At 44.3% G+C, this 25,223-nt stretch overlaps 1 protein-coding gene across 1 annotated transcript; it reads right to left on the minus strand.

Moving 5' to 3' along the window:
• Positions 1-352: 352 nt before the first annotated feature.
• Positions 353-24,148, minus strand: LSM12 (LSM12 homolog). Its single transcript, XM_069237847.1, has 5 exons — positions 23,829-24,148; positions 21,854-21,987; positions 7,226-7,335; positions 6,157-6,283; positions 353-1,769 (listed from the first exon to the last, which is right to left on the minus strand). Exons 1-5 carry the CDS (start codon positions 23,947-23,949, stop codon positions 1,680-1,682), a joined length of 582 nt encoding a protein of 193 aa, XP_069093948.1. The 5' UTR covers positions 23,950-24,148; the 3' UTR covers positions 353-1,679.
• Between the last annotated feature and the right edge of the window lie 1,075 nt (positions 24,149-25,223).

The following is a 25,223-nucleotide window of genomic DNA, read 5'->3' on the forward strand; positions in this document are numbered from 1 at the left end:
TGTTTTTCAACAGTGTTTGTTGGGTGGACAGGAACGGTTAAAGAATTGATAAAATACTCTTAAGATTCAGTATCTACAACAAAAATGGCGATTGTCACTACTGGAAGAAAAAAAAAAAAAAAGCAAGACTGGCAGCTACACAGTCGGGGTAAAATGTTGGGGTAAAAATACAGTATAGGGCGAGCACATTTAAAGTACTAAGTTACACCCCTTCCCTCCTCTGACACCCCACCCAAGACAACCAAGCACACAAACCCTTTAACAACGCATGTCAACAGAAACTCCCTTTTCAATTCAAAATAAAGTTTGGGCATAAACATCAGTACAGCCAATCTAAATATTACAACCACAATGATGGTTAAAAAAAAGTTTATTGTTTGATAAACAATACTTTGCTTTAAAAAAAAAAAAAAAATTGAAGGCAAGGCTTGAATTACTTAACGTTGATCTATTTGCAAAGGATCAAAAAAATTGGGGCAAAAGGTCTCCAAGCAAACTGATGCCCTGTTAAGAGCTATAACCACCCACACACCATCCATAGTCATGACAGAAGACTGGAGTGCCCCACTAGAACGTCACCCTCAGTTCGTCAAGGCTCACATACCAACCCTCACCAGCCTGCAAACAAGGTTCACAGTTGTCAGGGAAGCATGAAAGTGCAGCCACACTGCACCATTGCTCCTACTCTGCCATGCTAGTTTGCAAACTGAGCCATACAAACAACTGTTTGTAACTATATCCTGAACCTATATGCCTGCGTTGCCATGGTAGGGTGATGCTTAAAGGTTTATCCCTGGGATATATGCACGGAAGAACCTAGTCAATCTCCTTCACAGAGGGGATGCCTTACAATGAGCATATCATGAACCAATGTGATTGCTGCTCCTACATCATACTCTTGAGCGTACACTCCCCTTTTCATCCTTCCAAATAAGTATGAAAGAGGGGGACTGTGGAGAGGGTCATGTTAAAAGGAGACGTAAAAACTTGCCTACAGCAAACATCTACTGTAAACACATTCAAGTTAGAAAAGAATTGATAGGGCTCCAAAATTAGCCATCCTGACTCAGCGACGGACTGAAATACCCAGGGGCACCACAGTACGCACCAACTCAAAGAGGCCCAAGTACACAAAATGGGGCTTTCTTCAGCTTCTCCACTTGCCAAAACAAAAACAAGAATAGAAAATATTCGAGCTCTTTTAATATACATCTCCCATATATTGAAGTTCAGAGGAAGAGTAGAAAAAGCCAATTCAAGCCTTGCCCTAAAAAGGTAAATAGGAGACCTTATATTTCCATTTCTGGATCTTGCTTGAATTTTGACAGTAAGATTGTTTATTTGAGAAGACAAATCACATTCTCTTCAAAAATAGAAGAGAAATTGGGTAATGTAGAAAAAAAAAAAAAGTCAAGATGAAAGCGCTTCTTAAATAAAACTGACTGTGGGAGGAAAAAGAAAAAAAAAAAAATGGTAGCTCCAGTAATGAACAATTTTAAATTATTTATCCTTTTTTTAAAGTCTAAAGTTTGGATATCAGCCCTCTCAGTGAGAGCCAACAAGAAATAAAACCTAACCCTCCCTCCCCATTCCCAGCAGCTCTTCAGCCTCTTTGAGGTCCACGCTGGCTCTGCTGTATCTTGGAAGAAGTCCCCCTCCCCATTCAGATGGGGTGCTGCTCAGGACGACAGGGCACTTTCCTTCTGTGACTGTGAGGCTGGTGAGTGCTGCACCTTTTGGCTCTCCGCATCTCTAAAATGCTTTTCAACCTAAAGGAAAAAAAAAAAATCAGAAGGCAAACAGTTGAACGATTCAATAATAAAAAATAAAAAAAGAAAATAAAAACACACCTATTGCTGTTAAGAACGGGAATACATCATTACGGTACTCAGTCATCTTTTTTTATATAGCAAAAAGAAAACATTCCAAGATGGCCCCAATATGTGCTCACAAACAAGCAGACCCATTTAAAGATTACCACTGTCCAATACACTGGCAAACTGAGCACAAGCAAGTGCTAGTGAAACACCCATTTAAATAGTGGGGGGGCACGGGAACCAGGTGTGCATGGAGAAAGCCAAATATTGGAGAGTTGGGGGTAAGAACATTAAGGGAAACCAAGGAGTAGGGCAATAAAAAAAAAAAAATCCCACGTGCTACAATGTCACCGACAATCCAATGCCTTGCATCCTGGAAATTGGACAGTTAATTCCCCTTCCAACGTGGGAAGGATCACCCCAGTTTTCCATTTGGGGAGGGGCGGGGTGGTGTCAGGCAGATGGGGGTTATAGTCCATCACCAGACGAAAAAGAAAGCATGTTTGCAAAGTGGGTTCCATTGTTTATATAGCACGAACAGTGCCCAAAGTCAAAGCACTTCATAAGCACAGCTGCCAGAGTATAGCGTGCAATAAAATAAACCAAATGTTAAGTAATAAAACAGTTTAAAAAAAAATATATATATATATATACACACACACACACACACACACACACACACACACTTAAGTAGGTGTAGGGGAATATATAAGTGCTTATTTTGACATCTGCATATAGAAAGCATCCAAGTGTACCCAAGATTCAATGAGATAAGCAATAGTAAAGAATAATCAGGGAATGTAGAGGAAGGAAAGGTGTTCAAGCGTGGCAGCTCAGGAACTATGATCTAGGGAAGGTTTTCTGTCCCCGACCCAAGAGAAAAGTTAAAGACCAGGGATAAAGTTTTGAGCAGATCAATTAGGCAAAATCAAAATAAAGCAGTTGGTTGTTGCTGTATTAGCAGTGTCTTTTGAAAAGGACTCTTCCTCCTTGAACGCAGCCAGAGACCCAGTTGTCAGCAAACATGGTAGTAGAGATTCCTCACCAGTTACAGCCTGATGATTAGGCCATTGTACGCTTTTTTTTTTTTTTATGCCAGAAGTTCTAGAAATATCAATGGCTCCTTTGGTATCACTTACGAATAATAAATTAGACCATTATGAAAGTAGCTCCCCTCCCCCTCAAAAAAATATATAAAAATGAATACACAATTTAAATACAGAAAGAAACACGAGACCGAATCTACTAGTTTACAATATAATTATATTTTTTTTACATTGCCTGTACTCCTATAATTCAGGCAGTACGGCAAAAAGGTGATGAATAAAAAGTAGGTGCGAAAAAAAAAAAAAAAAAAAAAAAAAAAAAAAACTTAAGCACCATCTAGACCAGTGTCCCACAAACTGATTTTTGGTGGATCAAGAAAGTCCATGCAATAAATAAAGATGGCTTTAATTGCTGTATGTATCATATTTGCTGCACTTCTAATACAGATGTAAAATGTCAGGCTAGGTTTTTGTTTTTTTAACATGGGAACTGGTGTTTACAAACACCTCTCAGTATGAGAGAAACGGAAGTGAATTGTGACAATCTAGCTAAAGTACATAAAGTGTGAACGGAAAGGCTGTCATTTTTTCATAACAAAATGTAAATACCTGTAAAGGAACGGTACACATTCAGTTAGGAAAGTACCACATGAAGCATTTTTTGTGATTCTGAAGTTTGGATCCTGTTTATCTTTGTTTCCGTCAAACAAGTCAAGACACTTTACTTGGCGATGCACAAATAAATATTTGCTTAAAAAAAAAAAAAATCCTACACCTCATGTGTGCAAAATAGTTCAAATCTCTATTAAAATGTGAAAGACATCACATACGCTCACCTACAGCCAACGGCCGGTGGTGGTGGGGGGGGGGGGGGGGGGGGGGGGAAGAGAGCAGTAACTGGGCAGGAGGAGGAAGAGCAGGGAGTTGGAGAGAAGGGGGAAAAGGACAGTGGAACAGACCTGGAAGTGTGCAATATAGTGTTAAGTAGGTTTGTAAATTTAGTGACAATTTTAATGGCAACTGCTTTCTGTAAATGAAAAGGCACTACAACACAATGATTTAGCTACATAAGAATTGCTCCGCCTGATGTCCACTAAAGCTAGGTGGGTTGCAAGTGTATGTCGTACTAAAAAGTTGGCAGCACTGATCTGGACAATATCAAAAGTCTATCATACGTAGTCTTAGCCGGCAGAAATTAGTCAATGTTTCGCCCAAGCTGAAGAAGCTACACTTTTCAGGACAAACTCCTGAAAAGCAGAAAACAGAAAGAAGAATTACACCGAGCACTTAAAAAAAAAAAAAAAAAAAAACAAGAGCCACACGGATTTCTTAACAAAATTGTCTACAGTCCAAAAGGTGCAAACATTGACTCCTATGCAAGGGCATTTAAAGAACAAAAAATAAAACACCTTAAGTGTATTTCACAGAAAACCAAAATGCAGAAATTCTGTGATTAATTTCCAATGTTCACTGTAGAAGTAACTAAATGGCCGTGACCTCAGAGTGGACAGTCTCTAGCAGGAGGTTCACTATGTAGAGTGTGGTGGCCTCCGGGTAATCTCGGCTGTCAGACAGGAGAGGCTACAAGTATAGCTTAAATATAAATGTAGTTTTTGTATAATAAACAAAATGTGATCTAATTGAGACAAAATAGGCCGCAGCGTGCAGAACTGATTCTAAGGAGGGGGGTGTCTTTTGGGAAGCCCATTCAGAAGAGAATTACCAGAGTTAATTCCAGATGACAACAGGAATTGGGCCAATGGTTGAATGATCTATACAATCCAGACTTAATGGAATGGCATGGAAGTGATCTTACAGTAGTAAAGTAAGGACGCAATTTCCAGGTCTCAATTACGAGACCCAATAATTTAGAACCTGTAATGGAAAGGGCATGTACTAATGGATGTGGCCAACATCGAACAGGAACAAATTAAATTTACCAATAGAGTAATGGGCATTGAAAAGGGTGCAATAAATTAGTACGCAATCGTACAAAGACTTAACTGCAGGCTGCAAGGATGCTTATCCCCTAATATTTATTCTTCAGATAAATGCACTGCACTACACAGGAGGAGGAGGAGGGGAATTTTAAAAAACACCCCACACCCCCCCCCCTCAGAAAGTGATTATACATCTGAATACCATACAAGAAACAATTTAAGTGTATCTAAAGCAATGCATGGGCATGAATTTAGAGATGACTCAGTCCGGTTGAAAGCAAGTTCTGAAAGAACGCTAAGCCACCCAAGGGTGCAAGAAATGCTGTAGTTTGCTCAGCACTGGGTTTTAAGACTCATGAAGGATATTAATGCTGGTTATATGATTAACCAAGGTCTAGGCAAAGAATGAACCCGCTTTTTATCTGTATTCAAGTATATGACTGGTCAGAGTTTCTAGCGTGAAAGTATCTTGAGTAAAATGCATTCAAGAACAGAGGGCACTTACAGTAGGCAACCGGTACAGGGTGCAAAAGCATCTTTCAGAAAACCCATAAGTGCTCCGGGCCCTATGAGAACAGTGAACTAGTGCTAGAACCATCTTATTATATTTACATTTGATGGTAGAGAACCATAAGGTGAAGTCACTAAACTGCTGTATAGTCAGAAAATTTACGATAATTAGTTTAAATGAGAAGTCAGGCAATAATGTGTGGGTCACTGCGAAGTACGTAAAGAATTGAGCCACTTAAATAGTTTTGCTCAATTCCGTCCTTGTAATACCTAATGAGAAGAAAAGTATAGGTCCACATGTAACAAAGCTTGTGTGATGCTGCACATAAACACTCCATAGTTTGCAACATGGCCAAATTACAGAAGTCTGATGAAGAGAGGGAACACTGATATGCCAGATCTTTGTCATACAAGGAACATGGGTCAGTGCCAGGAGAGGGGTGAGAAAAAAAAAAGAAAAAAAAAACCACACACACACACCACAAAACAAAAGGGTTGGAAGATTCTTTTGGTGCATCTCTTTATATGCGTACAAAGTCAGTTGTGCAACATGAAGTGGACTATATTTAGTTGGTGTCATGCCAAATTAAAGTTTATTAAATGATGTGAGATTCCAATTAATATACCTGGGTTCCTCAACCAGAGGATCATAGAAAGTGTTTAACTCTATCAAGTCTGTAAAGACATTTGCAATGCTTAGTTATCTGTACCCCATTCTCAGTAAGATTACCAGTTTAGTAATCTTGTACCAACTTCAGCACACATTTGTTTTTGCACAGCCTACAATTCAAACTTCAATCAAATGAGATGCATGCTTACAACCCACACTGGCAAGTTACTTACTATTTTGCGTACATGACTCAGTAAGCTGCCTTCTTTTCCTTTACAGTTGTCCACTTGGTATGGTGGCGAAATAATTACTTCTTCCAACACAACAATATTTTTCTCTTGCCATTTACAATCTTTAATGCTGTAGAGTGGAAGGAATGAAGTCAATACAGGATAGGCTGAACTTCAGACGCAGTAAGTTCACATCTAGTACAGCTTGCCATTTTCAGGACAGCAAAGGCTTTCATAACACTTGTCGGAACGGGAGCGAACCAAGCACAATTTAATTTCTAATTCACAAATCAATGTGAAGCAAAAAGAAGAGTCAATCGGTCTGCATTAGTTGCCTACTGGCGGACACCATGCAACCCACACCTATGCATCAGATAGGGCAGGTCTAGAGTCTTTAATGTGACTAAGCAAGGAAAAAACCTGCACCATTTATCAGTGACCAGTGAGCCAATATGTCTCAGCTGTGGCAGTGGAGCATTTACTACTGAAGTTAACAGTTTATCAACAAAGCCCCACTAGGGCATCTACATTTTCAAATGCTCGTGATCTCAACATGGGCCACCCGTTTAAACCAGAGTGGTTTACTTCTGCGATGCGTGGTAGCATACAAAAATCGTTCTGAAAGGCTCAGAATAGGTCTGCTGTTTTAAGCTCAAGTATGCAACCAGATGTACTTGCCGAAAAGCACCAAGGAAAAAAAAAAAAAAAAAAAAAAAAAAAAAAAATCCAAAATTAAATCTTAGTAAGTTGCCACTTCAAACTGCATTCTGAAAACACTGTTAAGTGCAGGCACTTAAACTTTGCATTACAGCCACTAAAATGACTCCCAACAGTAATAGAAAAAAGTACCCCATCATTCCTCTGGGAATGACTAGCTAGTGTGAGTACAGTTTAGACCAGTTTTCACCAGCATACGTTCAATACATAAAGCTTCCACAGGCAGTCTATGTACCTTGAATCTCCAAGTCAGACCACTGAGGCCATTAAGCACTAGTCACCAAGTACAGTTGGCTTCCGGAAGTGGAAGCACAAGCCCATCTAAAAAGTATCGGAAAGGAAATGAGTCACTTACGTTTTGTGAATGGTCTGGAAAAGCTGCTGTCCATCAACGGAGACACCAGCACTAATTGCATACGCTTGGCTCAGCTTTTCTTCCTTTTCCATCTTTGCTCTATTAGCCAGCTAGGAAAAAAGCAAAGAATTAACAATGTAAATACTAAAAAGGATAGACAAACTTCAGTGGTGAATCAGTACTGCTTACAATTTGAAATGAAGTCAGCTCTTAAAAGACATATACACGAAGCTTACGCACCAGCAAAACGTTTACATACAGTCTTAAGACATCAAGAATCACAGAATATTAAGAAAAGTGTGGCCAGTGATTAAAGGAGAATAGCTGGAGGACAGTGTTCTGCCTGCACAGGAAGCAGTTACAAAACTGTCACTTAACTCCACCCGTGTTATCTAAATAAGATGATTGACACTAGCACATTTTTGGGATTCTAAAACATTAACCTGCGTTTGTGGATTTTCAAGTAGAGAACCAAGAAAATAGCCTTTTTTGGGAGGGGTAATTGGAAAAAAGTGCAAGAAAGGCTGTTTTTTCCTGTTAAAATAACAAACAAAGGTTATTGTGCTAAGTTCAGCATCTTCCAGGAACAAGCAGAGTGATAAAAGAAAAAACATTTTTAGCACAGTTTACAATGTTCTAATTGCCAATTCCAATTTTAGGTTTCGCATATAAGCGCATACAAAGGCGAGACATTGTTAGCTTACAATAGGACTAGAGTCCATCCATTACCTAGCATTTGTTGTCTTTGTTATTCATCTGCTTTCTTCTAAAATCGTTGCTTGTGTGGGCTTTCCTTGCTCTTCTTGTGTTGGTCCCGCCCATGGAGCATGGACTTGTTACTTGTGCCCTCCAACACCTCATTTTTCAAACGCTCCTTCAAGTTTTTCACCTGTCTCTCCCTTGTGCGATTCTCCCCGATCCAATCAGTTTAGCCACAGGCTCCACACCACTCCGTTACCCTCACTACTCCCTCCATGTTGTTTTGCTCACCCTCCAGTTCCCACCACTCCCTGCTTCTTCACGCTGTATGTTGCTTTCTCTTCCCACGTTTCTCCCTTAGTGCTTCACACAGGATATCTGGATCAGCTTCACTAGAGAACAAATAACCTGCACCCCTTTTGTATTAACTTTGCCAATGAACTAATAGTGCAGGTCCACTTCGAGTGCACTAACAACCTGATGACTTAACCTTCACTGTGACCCCTTGGGCTGTGATTTTTATGTTCTCCGCTTCCTTTAACTGAAGAGCACAACCCCCCCCACTCTGTTAGGGCAGCAGCACATCGGATAAGTTTCAGATGCTACAGAGTGAGTGCCACTGAAGAGCAAAGCAGTTGCTACCATCTACTTCATAAGTAGTAGCTTTGATTCTGAGGACTCCGCAGTTTTACAACATTACAGTTTAGTTTGCCAAAGAGAGCTTTAAGCTGACTGTATTACAAAAGGAAGGACAACCCAATAACCCCTTGCAAGCTTGGATAAAAATCAACCACAGTCAGTGGCCAACAAGGGGGTCATTCATATACTTAGTCCAGATATTTAGAAGACTGATCTATGACACATTGACCCGAATCATAATTAAATGCAATCAAGGGTTTAACTACAAAGCAAATACACCGATCAACTGGGTTTGATAAACAGTCAAGGGTAACAAAATTGAAGAAAAAAAATAAAAAAATAAAAAAGAATGAAAAAAAAAAAAGGGTATACATAAGGTTAATGTAATAGCTTTATTTTTGTATGCTACAGAACATACATTAGTAGGGGGGGTACCAAGAAAAGCAATCAGACATACATGTCCACTGTGTCATTGCCCATGAAAATTCTCTTTGATGGGATTTAATGTGTCATGTCACTGATGCTTAAATATCTGGACTATATATATATATATATATATATATATATATATTTTCTGTCCAGACCCAGCGTCCCCTTTTTGTTTTTTTACCATTGCTTTAGAGGTCAGTAGGCAAAAGCATATTGTGGACCACAGTACTTTAAGTGGGAGGAAAAAGGGGACTGTGAGGAGTCTCCAAAATGAGGCATGGCCCAAGTAAGGGTGTGGCTTCAAAATTTAGGTACGGTTTTTGAGTGATGGTCTGGATTCGATAGCAGAGAACTCAAAACAGGAAGGGGGGGGGGGTTGTTTGCAACAGTTGCAAGTTGTTTGCGGTTATGTAATCCAACTGTTATGGTGGGAGACGTCTGGTTGCACAAATTGATCCACCACATGTAACAAGAATGAGGCAGTCATCAATACTGTAATGGGTTGCAGATTACGTGAAAATGGCAACAAACATGATGGGGGGAGAAAAAAAAAAAATAAAAAAAAAAAGTCTAAAACCACGCCGCAAGTGCTTGCTATCCATTGGAAATAAATGAATGTCAATTTGGTTGTAAATTAGACTTGGCATTTACAAATGGTAATTATGACCATCAAGTTGTGCGCACTGGATAGAGGGCAATGATTGGGTGAAGTTGTAAGCTAGACACATTTATGCCCCACTCGCTCATATTTCCTTCAGCTGCAGAGCTCTCAATCATGAGCACCCTTCTACAACAAGCACTCCCCTTGATAGCTAAATACAAATCCAGCTCACAAGTACTGTACAAGCATTGTAAAACCGAACTCTGCTTTTTAGAGCAGACACTTCTTTACAACTGCAATTACAGTACAGAATTGCACTAAAGCGAAGATTTTACAGATGTTAACATATTCAAGGTACTTATGTAAAATATGCAGGGTCTATAAACATTGCTGAAACCATTGACAAAGGTGAGACTTATTGGACTTACCAAGGTTTGTTCCCAGTTTGTGATTGAAACAAGTGTGAACCTGGAAATCTATACACTTTTGAAAACTAGTGAAACTTCTAAAATCACGGTGTCATTTGTGTACATTAGTTATGGACACCATGAGCAATCATTAAAATAAAAATAGGAAAATTGAGCAATTAGTGACAAGGCTTCCATATGTAATTTTTTCAACGCTGGGCAATCACATCCACCAAGTCCTTTTGGTCGCAGGGATAAACTGCATGTGCACACACACACACACACACACACACACACACAATATACCTAGAGCCAACTACCAAGCTGTACCTTACGAATTTTCATTGGGTAATGTAATTAAAAGTGGATTTGATGGAAACCTATGTATTTTTTTTTAAGTGTGCACAAGACAGACTTTAGGAACAGTGGCTATATGTACACCTATGAGTTTGGGGTTGTAGGAAATCTGTCTTACTGAGTGGTTACCCTGTATTTTTCACACTTTGTTGGACTCTACATTTTTGCTGGCACTAAAACGGTGTACTTAACCAGTGGTAAAGTGCCAGTGCTCCCTATTTAAAACATGGCAGAATTGGCACTTCCCCAATTACTATATTTAACTTACCTGCAAGTCTCTAGTGTATAGTACAAAAGGTACTCAGGGCCTGGAAGTTAAAAGGTAGCCATTAAACTGCAGCACTACAAAGGCAGTGCAAACATGGTTTAAAACTAACCACTGTAGCACGACCGTGACAGTTTAAAAACTGCAATTCAATCTGTCAAAATAAACATTAGACGTGTTAACCTCTCACGTATTATATCACCTTTATGAAGGCCTAGAACACGGTATTTAAACAGTAGAACATGTTCTTACAGTGACTAGCACCCAAAAGCTATTTTTCACTGAGGCTAGTCCAGCTACCCTATATAGAAAACCAAACTACAGATTAAAATCATAATATCCCAACAATGGGAGGAGCTAAAATATTGCAATTTATTAGTTATCAAAAATCCAATTCAATGGTGAAGTTGGGTTTTGAAGAAATATGTGGGGGGGGGGGGGAAGAGGGGTGTAGTATGTGAACTGTGCATCCTTTTAGACCAAGCATGGTAGCATGCACGTGCTGACTTTCAAGCTGTAATCTATTATGTGGGTTTTAACCACCAGGTTGCAAGCCCTTGTGCAAGTGAAGCAAAGAGTTACACTCCCAGGTAACTCACACTACACAATATATGACATAGGTAGATTAAAATACATTCTTGAAACTCCTGCAAAGAGTACCATGCATTAGCTAGGAACACTTGGTGCGGATTTCAAGCTGAATGGTATTATTTAGGCTTGGCAGTGAGATACTAATCAAATACAATTTCAGGTAAGACCTGCATGTCTACTGCAGTCACTCACTTGCATGTACCTAGAAAAATCAGATGCTGTCCTAACATTTGGACAATCGCCACTTTACCCATTTATCTGCATACTTCACAAAAAAGGACCTCCAGGCTTGGACCTTACTTACAAAAGAAGAAATGAGTAGTTCAGCAGTCAATTCACTCTTTCACCATGCCTTGCTAATGGCAGCACCATATCACATCAGTCCTTAAATCTGTACACTGGTTTTCCTTTCTACGTGGTCACAGGAAACATGCAGCATGAAAAAGACCAAACTATGCAGTCAGTAAATACACATTATGCAGCATAATGTTTATTTTGTAGATAGAGCAAACAAACTGAAATGTGACTGGCTAATAATTAGAAATGTGTCTTCTACTGTGAGGCAGCATTTTGTAACTTTTGGTCCACTTGCAGATATGAACAAAAGGCATGTTTCGAACTGAAAATATGTAGCCAATGATGTATTGTGCGTCTAGTGACACATCCATAATTATGAGGAAAAGCTTTGGTATTACATTTCAGTGGCCGTGCTGGTCGCAGACAAACACAAGCTAAAAATATTCTGAATGGTCCACATGGCACTGGATGTTAGTTTCCCTAGTCAGCTATATAGAATTTGCTACCCTTATAAGTGGCTCAGATGCCAGCCAACATTCTAGTCATCCATTTTGCAAAACTATTCAGCCATGCAGGTTTTGAAAATGAAACAAACTTTGGCCCTTATTGTGGCGTTGGTGGAAAATCTCACGTACTGCCACGCTGACTGCCGCCATCCCCCCCATATTACGACACACACACACCAATCTGTCACTATTCAGCCACACACAAATCCGCCACACCAAAGGTCCGTGATAAACTGGTGTTATCCAAACCCACACCTTTACGCCAACAGAACTACACCCATCACATTATGACCCACAAATCACCACAGCGGACATTCAATAGTGGTAAACCATTGGCGGTACATACCACAGCGTTCAAAATACACACCCAAACAAAACAGCACCACATTGGACAAATCAAACTACACACACCACTATTAAAAAATAAAATAAATAAATAAACCACACACCCCACAGTACCCACAACCCTTTATGAAAACAAATCATTGGCATGAGACACCACGACCACAGACAAGAACAGAGCCACACACACCACCATCGCCTATACACCACCCACCTTACATTACACACCCTCACAACAGAGACATCCCAGATTCTCAGAGAAAGAGCTAAGGGTCATGGTGGAGGAAATCATCTGGGAAGAGCCACAACTATTTGGAGCACAGGTGCAGCAGATATTCATTGCTATGAAGACGGAGCTACGGTGGAGTATCGTGGACAGGGTCAATGCCGTGGGACAGCACCCAAGAACCAGGGATGACATCAGGAAGAGTTGGAACGACCTACTTGGGGGGGGGAGAAGGTATGTTCCATTACAGCAAGACACCAACTCGCTGTACAGAGGACTGGCGGTAGACCCCCCACAGCTAACATGCGAGGAGCAAGTCTTGGCAATCATGCATCCTGGGGGCCTGGCAGAAGTAGCAGGAGGACTGGACTCTATAAATCAACTCACTATTTTTAATCACCCCCCCTACCTGCATCCCATGACATACCCTCACACTCACTCTACCACCTCCCACACACCCTACCATCACATACCACTCATCCCAATGGCAATCCCTGCATGCACCACCACTGCATGGACACCACTCATAGCCTTGCATGGACACCTATCACTAAAGCATGCACAGTAGAGAGAACCAGCTATCCCACCATTTACCAACTCACACAAGTGAAAGCTGCAAGGGTGAATACAACCACCGATGCACAATAGGTCACATACAGAAACAATAACACTACATTCACATCCCCACAGGTACCCCAGCCAATGTCAGCGGAGAAGAGGTGCCAGCACTATCCAGTCCTCCCACTCAAGAGGCCCACAGTGATGACACTCTGCTCGCCTGGATCTGGATGACCAACCTGGCCCATCAGGGACCTCTGGACAGTCGGTTACCCAGTTACAGTCACACACCACCACAGCACCCACCCATCGTACCCATACCTATGTCCCCAGGACACGTAAATCAGCAGTGTGTCCACCACCACAGGGACCCCAGAGGACACCTCACCCAGGGACACAGAGGAGGGATGTCTGCCAGGGGGAGGACAGGCCCAGGGAACAGACTCTCCAGGAGGCACTCACCAAGATCCTGGGAGCATACCAACATTCCCAGGATACATTGGGCCAGTTCCTGGCCAATGTGCAGGAGAACAGGCAGCTGCAGGAGGGACAGTACATGGAGTATGTCAAATGATTGAAGTATGTAATTGTTTAACCAGGTTTGAACATTGCATTTCAAATGTACAGTAACATTCACATTGAAAAGATCTGTAGTTGGCTGCAGTGAACACACCAGGAGCAATAGTGGGGCACCAACACCTGCAAAATGAGTTACCAAAGGGTACAGTGAGTGGGCAAAGAAGTGAGAAATAACAGCATACCAGTGACAAAGATAAACAAGAAAGTGTCAAAGAAAAAAAGAAGTAACGCTGTCCTACCTGTGTCATTGTAAGTATTGTCTGATCACTGCAGTTCTGTTGTCCTCATCCTCACTATCCACAGGGTATACTGCTGCCACATGGCCATCTACAGCATCCTCTTCCTCCTCCTGCAGAAAAGGCACATGGCGCCTCAAGGCAAGGGTGTGCAACATACAGTATGCCACAATTATCTGGCATTACTTAGGCGAGCAGCACAGGGATCCACCGGTTAGATGGAGGCACCAAAACCTCGACTTCAGGAGGCCAAAGGTACGTTCTATTATCCTTGTACACCCATGTGCCTCATTGCAACGTTCCTCTGCCCTTGTCCATGGATTCCTCATATGGGTCAGTAGCCATGATAGGGTTGGGGTAACCTGAGTCACCTGCAAATATGGAGTGATAACATTTAGCCACACACTATCCCATATGGCCTACACCATACCCCTACCCCAACATACACTGGGTGTGAATCAGGGCTCACCTATTAGCCACACCCTGTGCCTCTGTAGCTGGGCCATCACATTTGGGATGCTGCTATTCCTCAGGATAAAGGCATCATGCACAGACCCAGGATACTTAGCATTGACGTGGGAGATGTACTGGTCCGCCAGGCACATAATCTGAACATTCATGGAGTGAAAGCTCTTTCAATTTCTGAACACCTGGTCTCTTTGCCTGGGGGGGTGGGAGGGGAATGCAATATGCGTTTCATCAATTGCCCCAATTATGTTGGGGATACCTCCCATTGCATAGAAGTAAGCCTTCACTGTGGCCAAATCCTCCACCTGGGGGAATACAATGTAGCTGCACATGTGTTTAATCAGGGCAGACAACACTCTGGTCAGCACTATTGAGAACATTGGCTGTGACATTCCTGCTGCCAAGCCCACTGTCACTTGGAAAGAACCAGTTGCCATGAAATGGAGCACAGATAGGACTTGCACAAGAGGGAGGCGGGGAATACCAGTGGGGTGAGGGATAGCAAATATCAGGTCAGGCTCCAATTGGGCACACAGCTCTGATTGTGGCCCTGTCAAGTCTGTAGGTGAGGATAATGCACCTGTCCTCCATTGTTACCAAGTCCACCAGGGGTCAGTACACAAGGTTGTGTCTCCCATCTCCTATTCATCTGCAGCGGTAGCAATTTATGGGGCAAAAGAGTGAGGAGCCAGTCACAAACCGAACATTGTAGCCACAACAGTACAATGCATGAAGTTAATTTGAAATGTATAGGTGGCATTTGTCCTGTATGTCCAATTCTGAACTGTGATGCAATTAAAATCTAGGGCCTACCTGCCAAACCCACCCCACCATCCCCGAAATGGCATCAGTCTGTCTTGTGTGGATGAACAGGTGGAAGTTAAGTAATTCCGCTGACGTGTGCCGTTCAGGGAGGTGGTCAGGAACCGCTGTGCAACGCCTCATTGGTTAACATTGGGTCCTAGGAGGTACAGTGGCCAATGGTGATTTACGGCAGACGTCACCACCATTTTCTATCTGTTCTCTCACTGGTTGCCTGACCGTCAACAGGAGAGGACCTACACTGCATGTGCTGCTGTGACCTGTGTCTGGAACCGACCATGATGCGTGTGACTGTGGAAAGGGCCCCAGTCTTCACCTGGGTGGAATTGGAGACTGGTGGATGGGGGTCCTACCCCAGTACAGACTGCTGTATGGGCCTCCAGACCAACAGATGAGTACACTGAGCACGATGCATGGGGCATGAGTGTATGGAGTGGTGCGTGTGAAGGTCTTGTGGGGGGGGGGGGGGTGGAGGGGGTTGGTGGATGTCCCCTGGGCGGCATGCAGCTTGTGTGATGGGCCCTGTGTGTAAATGGCAATGTGAAGGGGTATGGTGGGCCATAAGTGTAACAGGCAGGACGGTCTGATTGAAAGGTATCAATGTGTGTATTTCTCTGCAGGTCAGCAGACATCAAAAGAAGGGTATATAGCGTGCCATCGCCAAGGAGGTGCGGACCCTGGGGGTCTATGGCAGGCGGAGCACCCACTGTCAGAAACAGGGGGAGGACCTGAGACGCTGTGCACGGAACACCGGAGGCCCAGCTGGGGATGGCCTCCCAATGAGGAAGTGGTGCCCGTCAAACCCTGACCCCCCGGTGTCCCCAGGCCAGGCCTGACATTGCAGAGTAGGTCCCATGTTGGGCAGGGTTCTGATGTGATATTCCTCCTACCTAGCTTGCAGGTATCCACTACTGGGCAGGGCTGTGTGGGTCCCAGATATGATGCAGTTGGTGGTATGTGTCCCTCCCCATGCCCTGGTGGCTCACATTGTTACTGGTAGTGAATTGCACAGTGCGTAGACCAGTTCCGTGTGTGAGGGTAGTATGTACGCCAACGGTGGTGTTGGTGCAGCCATTGACCCAGTGCATCCTTCGCCTCACCCCCCACCTTTTGTTTTGTCATCCTGTCCTTATGTGCATTAGCATCATCTGGCGGAGGAGAAGAGGCACCAGTGACGAGGGAGCTGCATCCCACAGGACCCAGGAGGCAGAGTCCATTGACGCTGATGGCACCAGTGGGGCAGAGGGCGAGGGGAGCACCACGGCAGAGACAGGAGGGGACAGTTCTGAAACAGATACGTCCTCCGATGGAAGCTCCCTGATGGTGGCAGACACTTCTGTCGCCACCTCCTCCCATATACCAGCACCGCCCTCCCAGCAGCCCCTCAGTGAGTTGGCCGTGCCCGCTCACCCAGAAGGGTGGGCATCTCCTTCATCCCAGGCACCTCAGGCCCTGCTGCTGTGAGTGAGAAGGCTATTGACCTGTTATCCATGTGTTGGGCAGTCAACCATTGTGAATGCCATCCAGGGGCTGGCAGCCCAAATGCAACAAACAAATACATTTCTGGAGGGCATTCACACTGGTTTGGCGGCACAACAGATATCAATTCAGGCTCTGGCCTCCTCTCTGATGGCAGCCATTGTCCCAGTTTCTCCCGTCCCAACCCTCCAACTTCCTCTTCCCAATCCCATTCCCCTCAACCTATCCCAAGTCCACAGACAGACTAGCATGCACACAGGACAACACACAAGAGTGGCCCATGCAAACATAAGCACCACACATCATCCCACAGGCACTCACACAAATACCATCCAGATGCAGACATACCAACACCCCCTCCTCCACCTCCCTCCCGGTGCCATCTAGTCACACCTGATTGCACTACATCTTCATCCGCTACTGCCATCACCAGCACACCTATCAGAACCCACCTCACTGGCAGACACCACAACAATAGCCATGCACACGTCCCCTGTGTCCTCTCCCACTGTGGCTGCCCTCTGCCACCCCTCCCCCCCCCCCCAACAAAGTACACAAACGCAAGCATGCAGACACCCAACAACCATCCACCTCACAACAGCATCCAGCCCATGCACTGGTACCCACAATCAGCAGACAGACACCTCCTACAACCACTGCCTCTTCCTCTACTCCCAAACCTTCTCCCTCTTCCCGCCTCAATGTCCCTAAGCAGCTTTTCCTCTCCACCGTTGACCTCTTCCCTACCCCTCCACCCCAGGCAAGCACCTCTGCCACCCAGTCCACTGGCACAGTAGTGTCCACACCCTCTCATGGTGGTAAAGGATCCAGGGCACCAGGCAGCCTCAAGGAAAGGGTGCCCACCATCAGCACCACCACCAGTGGGCAGCTGTCCGAGGCTGCAAGGGTTGGGCAGAGCTTTGCCCCCCACCACCACCACCAAGCAGCCGTCACTGCTGACGGTCTGTAGACCTGCCTCTATGGGCTGTTGTGCAGCCTGCCTTTGCAAATCCTGTGGGTATGACACCCAGCTGAGGGACTGTGACCTTGCACTCCCCAGGATCTGAAGCACAGGACACGATGCCCCCTCCAGCACCAGTGGGGATGACACCCACTCGCCCCATCCTCCCCAGGATCTGAAGCACAATGCCCCCTCCAGAACCAGTGGGCAAGTCACCCACTTCAGAGACTGTGGCCATGCACTCCCCAGGACCAAGTACAGGGCATGTTGCCCCCTCAAGAACTAGTGGTGTTGTTCCATCTGCCGGCTGAGGTGCCCCCCGTTCTCAGCCCCACTTGAGGTGCCTGCCTATTTTCCAACTGATGCCCCTGCAGTGTTCTCTCTGTGTTGGTGCAGAAGACAAGTGCAGCCTTGGACTTTGTCATGTGGGCCTGTGGCCCATGCACATTGAGGACTGGGCAGTATCCCTTGAATTGTACATTTGTATATACACTTTTAGATTGAATGTTTGTATTTCTTACTGTATTTATATTATTACACTAACTTTCATCTATTCCTGTAGTCCTTGCATTATTCCTGAGGGGTACGGGATCACTATGTTTTCTTACTGCATCTGATTGTGTGTGTGTGTGTGTGTGTGTGTGTGTGTGTGTGTGTGTGTGTATATATATATCCAGGGGGGGTGATAGTGTGCGCGCGTCACTTTTTCCCTCCCCCCTCCACTGCGTGCTAGGCAGCTGTGCTCACCGTTACAGTCTTCGCCGTTGTAGGTGTTCGTGGTGGAGCAGGACATAAAATATCAGTGAAGATTTGCAGCTCGGGCTCCATGGCGGCGTGGTTGTTCCCTGAGTCGCCAAAGGTGAGTCCTTTGCCTTCTGAGGTCTGTTTTCGCCAGGCTTATGTCATTGGTACCGCCCCGGAAAAAGTGGCTATTTCAAGGGCCTTAATATGGTGGGCGGAACATTGACATACACCTGGCTGCAGGCGGCTACTGCCGTGGCGCCTGTTTCCGCCCTGGCAGTCGGTGTGGTAAAGTGGCTGTCTGAGTTCTCACTACCATGGTCATAATTTGGCGGTAGTTACCACCAGTCTGTTGGCAGTATTACCGCAACTTTCACAACAACCGCCAGGGTTGTAATGAGGGCCTTAGTCTCTTTAACCCCATTTCCCCTTTATCTGTCTGAGTTCTCACTACCATGGTCATAATTTGGCGGTAGTTACCACCAGTCTGTTGGCAGTATTACCGCAACTTTCACAACAACCGCCAGGGTTGTAATGAGGGCCTTAGTCTCTTTAACCCCATTTCCCCTTTATCTACATTTTGTGTATCTATGTAATGCTTCTATGTCGAGACTGTACCTTAGACTGCATCCATAACTCCCAGTTGATGTGACAATTTTGATTGTTTAGTAAGTTATGTTTCCCTCAATGGTTGCATTTCAACGACTCCTGAGCAAATATAAATCTCAACATTAGCCTTTGGTTGGTTGTGAACTATGTCTTTACTGGACCATACCACACAGGCTAGTTGAGCTTGTCACTGGTAGCAGCCAACCCTGGGAGTACCAATAGCCTCAAATATTTGGTGGTTTAAAAAAAACACCTCAAAGGCACTGGCTAGCTTAACCATACTGCCAGTTGTGATCCTGGTCTGTTGCTTCACCCTATACTGGAAGGATCTTGTGTCCTATTCACAATATACAGGTCACCGAGCACAATGAAGCACCAGGCAATCTCACAACACTCATCTGAACAATCCCTCCTACTTGCTTTCTCAGTAGATCTCATGTTCTTCCCACGGGGATCTGCCATCAAAACCCCATCTCTGGCCACCATCTCCAACCATGCAACTCTCAATGATGACCCTGCTCCATCTACCTGCACCATCTTCCAACTGCCTTACCTACAGCTCTGGTTACAAATCCCTCCATCTCAAAGATTGAAAACGCTGTGCTCCCTCACAAGCCCCCCACCCCGCTTTCCAGGCTACCAGCAGGAGTCCTACCCATTCATGCCAATGCCCCACCTGCTCTTTAGATCTTTTTTACCCTAACCATAACTAACAGCTACACCCTCCTACTGATAGCAGAGTTAAATGTCCTTCTCCATCCCAAACTCTCCAATGGCTTTTGGCTGTTAACTGACCACACCCTCCCACCTCTACTACCCACCGTCCAGTTATGGATACACCCAGTTCAATACAGAGCAAACACTTGAGATCTTGCCATCATTACCAATTCCAACCAAAACCTAGCTTCCTCAAAGAGGCTATGAAGAAAGACCACATATTTGACAAATTGTGCTTCTGACTTCACAGCAGGAATTTACAAAGCCATTGTCAAACTAAAGCAATACCATTGGTCAACTTGAATCACAAAAGTCTCCTGGGGAAGCCACAGAACAAAAACCCCATAAACTCCAAAACTCAGTGTATTTCTAAATGCAGAAATCACTCAAGAGTCATGGAGGTTGTTGGTAGCACACTTCATTACCAAAGCTTGAGCCCCATCTCACAACCAGCCCTTCTAAGATCCTTCAGCATGGACTGCATTCCCTCTTCTTGGATTTAATGTTTAAGGATGCTTGCAATTGACAGCTATGGATTCAAGTGCATCCTCTACACAACATTCTGCACACCTACCTGCAGGCAATAACTGCTTCTTCGCAAACAATGACAAGACTTAAGCCCAACCTGGAAAACTTCAAGCCAATCACACATGGAAGTTCAACACAGACAAGTTGGGGAAGCAGCCTTTTCTCAATGTTCTACCCATTTTGGGGGGAAAAAATAATTAAATAAAATTATCTTATATGACTAAAACTGTATTCCACCCTGGCAACAAAATACTTCCATTCTCTCCCCTAGCCTTTTGTTTCTGCATGAGTTCTCTTGTCTCTACTCTCAAACATCCTATACCACTTCTAAAAGGGAGCCATTGGCCTCCATTTGACAACCTCTTCCCCTAGCCAGATTCTGAGCCTCAGTGCATTACTCTTATATGAGGTGTTGCAATCTGAAGGATAACCTACCAAAACAGATCATTCCATTATTTTCTACTATACTGCACACGCTGCTCCACCTGTGTGCAAACATGGTTCAATGCACTCACTGTGCTAAACGCTACCCAGCCATTGTTGAGGGCACTATGCTTCATCCTGGTCAAGAACCTACATAGCCCTCCTACAGAAACTTCTACCGCTCGGGAACTGACCAATGGGTTAGACCTAACAAGCTGCAGTCATGGCACACTCTTTACTGGAACACAAATCTCCCAAAGACACTCGATGACAAGTTCCAAAAACTCCTAAATCAGTAGCCCAGATTATGCTCAACATTGCATACACGCACATATTAAACTAGTACTGACAGCATTACACAAGCTCCCAATGGTCATCAGGGTCACAGTCAAAATGTTCCATCTTTCACAAGGCATACTAGGCAAAGATACCTAAACAAACTTCACACATGATCACATCCTATATAGAAATCCATGCCGAACAGCAAATAGTATTTCTTATCACACGTTCACAGAGCTTAAACATGAAAGATCGACAGTCTAGGATCCCACTGTCCACGATTTAAGGGAGAGTCAAAAGGCTTGGTATTCAGAAGAGACACGAGAACCGAAATGTCACGTACTGGTTCAATCTGAAATGCTCCCAAAACATTGGAGCCATTCAGGCACTGATCAGGCCAGCTCCCCATCATAGTAGACAACCTCTCACTCAGCAACAGCAATTCATAGTATCCATAAAGGAATACAGTGTGGAGAGGGAAAAAAAAATATAAGCACAAACGCGCGTGCCCACCCGAGGCTATTCAAAAAGGTAATAAACGTTCATCGTAAGTGGTTTTAACAAAAAGTAAAGTACCTCCTGGTGAGTTGCTATAAAATACTGACTAATTGATTAACTTACTTGAGATCAGAGACAAACCGAAGCGATGTTTTAAGTGCTAGGCAGGAGTGGACCGTTTATTACACACCAATTATAAAAATAAAAAAATAAAAAATACATCTAGGGTTGTTAGAACCGAAGTGACCATGCTACACCATAACAGAAAATGCTGCAGCACACCAATATACAATCGCGATTAATAACTAAAGTACAAGCAAAAACTGCAACTATGTGCACTCATAGCCAGAAACTAGTGAAAGCGTGCTTACCTTGGCAATATTAAGTGATGCTAAAGGAGGAGGGGTTTCTGTGCGGTCGGTAATTACTTGCACGTCCGAGACATACTGTAGATTCAGGAGCAAAATATCCGCGTGGTTAGCTTTGCCACTAGACGAAGGACATTCTATAGGAAAATGGTTAAGAACAACACTTTTGAACAGAAGTTTCTGCACGTTGGGCCACGGCTCATTGATAAACCCAAGATAGCGAGCATACCCAAGGGAAAAGATGAGGAGTATCTTGAACGTGGCCCTCACAATCATACCCACCATTATAATTTCAATAGTCTGCCATTTAACACACCAACACAAACTATACGGAAGAACGAGAGCCTAGACGTTTCTAGAACAAGGTGTTGAAATTAGTCACTAGACGTCAAGCATATTCAAGACAATCTGCATGTTTTCCCATCCACAAGTAAGGCTGAACAAGAACACTCACCTCCAACATTAAAGGGTTGCACATTTAAGACATGCTTCCCGTGTAAACGGGAGCCCGGATATGGTGGCAAAACAACTAGAAACAGCTGTTTGACAAAACGCAGCTAGAGACGAGCTACAATATCACCAAAAAGACAAGTGGTCAAGCCCTTAAGGAACATCAGTGCGTTGAAGCATCCACATAGTGTATAGCAACTCATTAAATGCCGGTGGAAGAGCGCCTCTAAACATCACAGCGACGTGAACTAGATGCCGCACTTCTGGCCTGCACTGGAAGAATACCAAATTATTCTTTCATGTGCGCGGCAGTGTAAGAAAGCCCCGATACAGTACAAATACTATTTTCAGTGAACCGATATTCGATGGAATGCCAGCATCAGTTGCAAAACATAGTAGTTTGGGTGAGAGTATGCACTACAGAGGCACCAACAGTACAGGGACCCTACCCAGCAGCATCAGCTGACCTGCATAACCATGAGGAAGAGATAACACCCTTTTCAGCACTTGGGGCAGCTATAAACTGTCAAGCTGCTGATTCCCTGCAACTCACTGCCATGAGGCCATCCACGTGTTGTAAGAAAACCACCATTATAAACTAAGCGACAGCCTTCTCAGCTGTAACAGGATGAAAGCTTTCAGACTTTAACCACTAGTCAAAACAGGTACCTCTGTCAAAGCAGCCAGGTAGCATGCACTGCTTATAGGAGATCGATTTTCACTGAAACATTGCACTCTATCCCATGCAGTGGTGCAAATAACATTCTTAACAAGACAGAGCGGAATCAGCAGGCACAAGCTGTAAAGGGTTATGTGGCTGCACTACATTTAAACACAGACATAAACCGGGCGAAAAAACAAACAAGACAGTAGTCACATTAACGAGCTACCGTACAAAAACTACGGGATATAAAGGTATCCCAGAAGCAGCATGGGTTAAGGTATTACATATGCACTGCTAAGTAACATATTACATGTAATCAATTGCCATACACGCCTACCAGCGAACCTACCCACAGCATCAACGTTACACTACATAACAGCAGCGCAGAAGCAACATAGCTATAATTTACTAGAACCCAGTTAGAACGCATGTCACCCCTGCTGCAGGACAATAATAAACCTACATCAGTACATACGTGCACACCTACCTTGCCCTGTAGAGAGCAATAGTCCTCCCGCATCACCTTTCAAACAGAAGTCGTCCCGTGAACATCTACATTATGGAGTCGCCTGAAAGATCTGCGGCAACCAAAAGACTACGACCCAGCAACACCCGCCGCTTGAAACAGAACCTGCCATTCCGAAAGAATGCCGTTCAAAGCTCACACCCCACTTAGACCTGGTATTACATGACTTCAAATTCCTAGACATGATCGACAGCACTATCTTCAACTGCTTGGTGAAAGATAACCCCGATATAAGCAGGCCTGTCCTAAGCCCCGGTATTTCCTTGCGGCCAGGCCGAGCAGGCACCAGATGCCTACTGCTCCCCTACCACCCGCCCCTATACATTGTCAAAGGATACTAAGCGCCAGCATCTTGGATTGGTAGTCGAAGGCCACGACCTCGCCCTGCAACCTCTGCTCCTGGCAGGTTCGACAGGACACCTGGCTGCCGATGCTGAAATACTCCCCCGGAGCCGCCATCTTTACAGCACAGCCAGGGCGGCCTCAGCTCGGCCTTTTCCACGCCGGCCAGCGCCTGACGTCACGACGCGGCGCAACGGAGGAGGCCTGCCTGCTTCCTGGTGTCCGGAGTGACAGTAGCCCTTGCACCGCCCCTTAGCGTCCTCGTGCAGTCACTCAAGAGTCAGGTCACGCGCGCAGTAGGAAGTTCAGGTTGTGTGACGTGGAACACGCTGTATCTCCATGGTTACCAGACCTACGCCATGTGACCGGAATTGTACTCCGGTATACCAAAGCGCCATTGAAAATAACGTGTATCCTTCCTGGTGATTTAAATAACCATTTAAAGGGGTGCAATTTCTATTGGACAGGTTTAGGAATATAAACTGTTAATGTACCCGAGAACGTTAAATAAAACACAAGCATCCTGAAACGACCTTATACCGTGGACCGATACCGGACATGAACGAGCAAGCCACGTATGATAAGACAGACTACAACCCCAAAATATTTAAATCTATTTCGAGGGCGACAACATCCACCTCCAGTCATGTAAAATGTATCATATTGGCTTAAATTGGATCAAACACTCTAAAACTTAAGAGGTATCAAACATGCCTCCGGGCGCTCCTTTACTACTGTTTCCATAAGCAGTAACAATAAGTGACATGGAGCTGAGTTTACTCATTGCTGCCAACTTTTCAGTTTGCCTATATGTGACATTTCTTTGCTTGCAGTGTACTTATGTGTGACATTTCAGTTCTTTGCGTGGCACTTGAAGTAACATTTTATCATGAGTGGATCAAGGCAGTTGTGATTAATTTCAGAAACCAACCCTTTTCTGAAATGCACTGTCGAAAATAGACCTTAAAAAAGAGGTGATACAAGTTTAAAAAAAGGTATAGTACTCAGGTGAAGCACATATCCCTTTGTGGCAGTTCACGTGTGTTCTTAACTTGGGACAGTTAGACACACGTCATCAGTCCAATAGTACGTTACACCTACAGGGTGCAACAATTGAAAACTTATGGCCACAGACAGGACCAGTATGCATGAGAATAAACTAGGATCCTGTCCTGCTGTATCTAGTCTGTCAAGAGTCAGACACGGAAAGAGATAATGGTGTGAGAAGGAGCCAGGGTTCCTAGTGCAGACTAGGACAATAGGCGCCCTTGGGTAGTAACGTACCATAATAATGACAGTTTCTCAGAACTGCACCTGTTGCGCCATTGACAGCTACACACATGGTAAGAGCCCTGAAGCTGCTCTCAGCATTGGTCCACCGACATTACTCC

This window comes from Pleurodeles waltl, chromosome 6 (assembly GCF_031143425.1).
Source record: "Pleurodeles waltl isolate 20211129_DDA chromosome 6, aPleWal1.hap1.20221129, whole genome shotgun sequence".
NCBI lineage: Eukaryota > Metazoa > Chordata > Amphibia > Caudata > Salamandridae > Pleurodeles > Pleurodeles waltl.

What these genes read in the sequence shown, in the direction of transcription:
- LSM12 (XM_069237847.1), bottom strand. Translation starts at nt 23,949, where the DNA reads ATGGCGGCTCCGGGGGAGTATTTCAGCATCGGCAGCCAGGTGTCCTGT. An exon ending in TTCCAGACCATTCACAAAAC is followed by an intron (nt 6,284 to 7,225) that starts GTAAGTGACTCA and finishes TCCACTCTACAG; the next exon opens with CATTAAAGATTGTAAATGGC. An exon ending in TGAGTCATGTACGCAAAATA is followed by an intron (nt 1,770 to 6,156) that starts GTAAGTAACTTG and finishes TTTTTCCTTTAG; the next exon opens with GTTGAAAAGCATTTTAGAGA.